Source organism: Chelonoidis abingdonii, chromosome 1 (assembly GCF_003597395.2).
Source record: "Chelonoidis abingdonii isolate Lonesome George chromosome 1, CheloAbing_2.0, whole genome shotgun sequence".
NCBI lineage: Eukaryota > Metazoa > Chordata > Testudines > Testudinidae > Chelonoidis > Chelonoidis abingdonii.
Window position 1 is genome coordinate 149017539 of NC_133769.1, and position 3956 is coordinate 149021494.

General features: G+C 45.9%; 1 protein-coding gene across 1 annotated transcript; it reads left to right on the forward strand.

The window, feature by feature from the left end:
* The first annotated feature begins 1809 nt into the window (after nucleotides 1-1809).
* Nucleotides 1810-3433, forward strand: LOC116839341 (uncharacterized). The gene has a single exon (XM_075069796.1). The coding sequence runs from the start codon at nucleotides 1896-1898 to the stop codon at nucleotides 3330-3332; it is 1437 nt and encodes a 478-aa protein (XP_074925897.1). The 5' UTR covers nucleotides 1810-1895; the 3' UTR covers nucleotides 3333-3433.
* The last annotated feature ends 523 nt before the right edge of the window (nucleotides 3434-3956 follow it).

Below are 3956 nucleotides of genomic sequence, written 5' to 3' on the forward strand. Positions count from 1 at the left end.
GTCCTGCCTTCCACGCCTTCTCCATTTACACCTCATTCATTCAACAGGGCAATTGATTACGTAGTTGGGGGAAGATCTTATTCTACTTCTAGCAAAAAGACATTTTTCTTTTACCTTAATTATACTACCTTAGGGGCCCACTGTAACATATTACCAAGGTTCAGTACCGCTGTTTCAGTGGGGCAGCGCTGGGGAAGGAAGGTTTGTTTCCATAGGGTGGCCGGTGCTGGGGTGGGGGAAGTATTTTGGGGGGCTGGGTGGCGCTGGGGGCTGGGCACGGGGTGTAGTGTTTTGGGAGGCTTGGCGCTGGGGAGGGCGGTGGCTGGTAGGGTTTTTCGGCCCTCAGCTGTTTTCTTTTGGAGTAATATGACCCTCGCTGCTTTTTACGAGTTGTGTGGGCCTGCTGTAGATCCTAGTAGACACCAGGCCAGTAGCTTCTTCCCGTCCCCCTGTGATTTGGATGGGATGTGAAGGCCAAATTTGATCCCTCCCTCCTCTCCTATTTGTGTTATGCTTATAATAAGCCATACATAGGATCTTTTTCAGGGAAAAGGCAATACAAACTGTGTTTATTGAAGATACAACAATTAACATTATGCATTCAGTAACACCACACACACACGCTGTCCTGCCAGTCGATGTTACAGTTACCAGTCCAGAGTCCAGATCAATCTTGGGCCCAGCTAGGTAGACGGAGGAGAGCTGCATCACGTAGGAGGAGCTGGGTTCTGTTGGTTGCAACATGATTCTCCTGGGATGAGTCTTGGAGAGTGATCCCAAAGTTTCATGGCAAGTCACCCTGTTTATATAGTGATTTTCCTTCATTGCGACCAATGAGTTTGCAGCACTGAGTCATGCGTGTATCTATCATTGTTGTTTGACGAGTGCTTGTTTCTTAAATTGTCCTTCTCATCCTTTACTCTATCTTGTTCTTTCATCAAGTTCCTCAGGGAGTTATCCCAGGCTGGTTTTTGATCAGAGTACCACCCCACCTGCTTCTTGTCCCCATTGATAGGTCGCCTGTCTCATCTTTAGAGTTGTCATTCTACTCCTTTCACATTTCAATAGGGGTGTGTTGCAGCCTCCTGGCCTGCCCTTCGCATCTGTCTTTGGTTCCCTCCCTCGTACAGTTGTTTCAGCGATGGCCTACACACTTCTCTCTAATACACCTACATTTCTCATTCACAAATACACAAAACAGAATTTAATTTATACACCAAACATTTTGAACAGGAACATCAAATTGCATGCTATAAGAAAGAAAACACTCACGGCTGAAACGTGCGATTCTTTACTTATTTTAAACAATGCTAAAACCTACAACACAAATTGGTGACCTCAACGGTCTGTTACTACGCGCCTATTGAAATCAGTCCAGACACAGATTCTGGCTGATGTATCTCTACCCCTTGGGCCCATTAGGCCATTCCTTTCTTTACTCAAAAAGGGTGGGGGCTGGCAGGATATGATCAGATCATACACCAATACATTTAATAACATGCTACATTCGTATTCCTTTATCCTTCATTCCAAATTATATAAGAATACCAACCTAAAATCCTACAACTACATTTGGGGGAAGAGTTTGGGGAGTTCAGTTTTCCTGATTTTTATTTGACCTCCCTCCAGCACTTGTTTTCAGTTTGGCCTCCCCCTTTCCATCCCTGTTGAGGTTTCTGTCTCTATCACAGCAGGTGACGCAATGGTATGTGGAGAGAAAGAGGAGCAGAATTCTCAGCAGGAAAATGTTGAGCAAGGTGGATAAATACAGAGCATTATCGCCGGAGATCAAAAAAGTAATTCGTGTCCAGGAGTTATGAGCAGGGAAACTCCTGTGAGATTCAGCAGAAATCAGAAAGAGATCACGGAAACCATCCAGGGGAGAATGTGGGTAAATGTATTTCCTGTCAGAGAACTCAGAAGGACCTCATGGAAACCACACACAGCAGGAAATCCTCAAGAGAAAGAGAAAAAATACATTCAGTGAGTGTGGGAAAAACTTAAGTGACTACTCAGTCATTACAAAGCATCAGAGAATCTGCACAGGGGTGAGGCCCTATGAATGCAGTGAGTGTGGAAAATGCTTCACTAAGATATCAGCCCTTTCTGAACATTGGAGAATCCACACAGGAGAGAGGCCCTATGAATGCAGTGAGTGTAGAAAATGCTTCACTAAGAGCTCAGCCCTTTCTGAACATCAGAGAATCCACACAGGGGAGAGGCCTTATGAATGCAGTGAGTGTGGGAAAAACTTCACTTACAGATCAGGCCTTTTTAACCATCAGAAAATCCACACAGGGGAGAGTCCCTATGAATGCTGTGAGTGTGGGAAAACCTTCAAGTGCAGCTCAGCCCTTTCTGAACATCAGAGAATACACACTGGGGAGAAGCCCTATGAATGCAGTGAGTGTGGGAAAAACTTCACTCAGAGAGCAGGCCTTTTTCTCCATCAGATAAGTCACAGAGGGGAGAGGCCCTATGTATGCAATGAGTGTGGGAAAACTTTCAGTCGCAGCTCACACCTTATTAGGCATCAGAGAATCCATACGGGGGTGAGGCCCTATGAATGCAGTGAGTGTGGGGAAAGCTTCACTAACAGTTCAGCCCTTTCTGAACATCACAGAATCCACACAGGGGAGAGGCCCTATGAATGCAGTGAGTGTGGGAAAGACTTCACTCGCAGATCAGGCCTTTTTCAACATCTGAGAATCCACACAGGAGAGAGGCCTTATGAATGCAGTGAGTGTGGGAAAACCTTCACTAGCAGCTCAGCCCTTTCAGAACATCAGAGAATCCACACAGGGGAGAGGCCCTATGAATGCAGTGAGTGTGGGAAAAGATTAAATAACAGCTCAGACCTTTCTAAACATCAGAGAATCCACACAGGGGAGAGGCCCTATGAATGCAGTGAGTGTGGAAAAAACTTCACTCACAGATCAGGCCTTACTGAACATCAGAGAATGCACACAGGAGAGAGGCCCTTTGAATGTCATGAGTGTGGAAAATGCTTCACTAGCAAATCAGTCCTTACTAAACATCAGCAAATCCACACAGGGAAGAGGCCCTATGAATGCAATGAGTGTGGGAAAACCTTCATACGCAGCTCGCACCTTATTAGGCATCAGAGAATCCACACAGGAGAGAGGCCATGTGAATGCAGTGAGTGTGGGAAAAGCTTCACTAGCAGCTCAGCCCTTTCAGAACATCAGAGGATCCACACAGGGGAGAGGCCCTATGAATGCAGCGAGTGTGGGAAAACCTTCTCTTGGCACTCAGCCCATTTTAGGCATCAGAGAATCTGCAAGGGAGATCAACACCATAAAAACCTCTAGGGCTATCAATTGGCTTAGACCTAAACTTTGTTGGCTCAGGCCTAAAACTTTGGTTGAGGCCTGTACAATAGTCATGATTACCCCCTTTTTATGGTTCTGGAGACAGGGTGAAGGAAAAGTACAAAAGCAGAACGTTCTGTAATCACTAGGCTTGCAAAATATAACTGCCCACGACTAGTGTTAGAGGAAGCTTATACCACAAAGGGCGAACTGTGAATAACAGGAAAGCTGGCTGGTGCTGTCTTCCTTTTATGGAAAGTGTATTCCAATTATTGGAAAAATGTCAACAAGGAATGTGACAGACCCAAACTGGTGGGGTACAGGAATCTGGAAGTAGCCCAGGGAGTTGTAACTGTACAGGAGGCACTATAGACAGCTGCAATCCACAGGGCCCTGGGCTGGAACCCAGAGTAGAGGGCAGTCCTGGGTTCCCCCAAAACCTCTCAACTCCTGATCAGACGCAGGAGGAGCTGACCTAGACTGTGGGGAAGATCACTGAGGTGAGCAAATCTGCCAATAAGCGCAAGAACCCACCAAGGTAGAGGAAGAACTTTGTCACAGCAAGTATGTATTACTGATTGTGGTTTTTTTTGCTATATAAGCTGTTGAAAAATCTGTATTTGG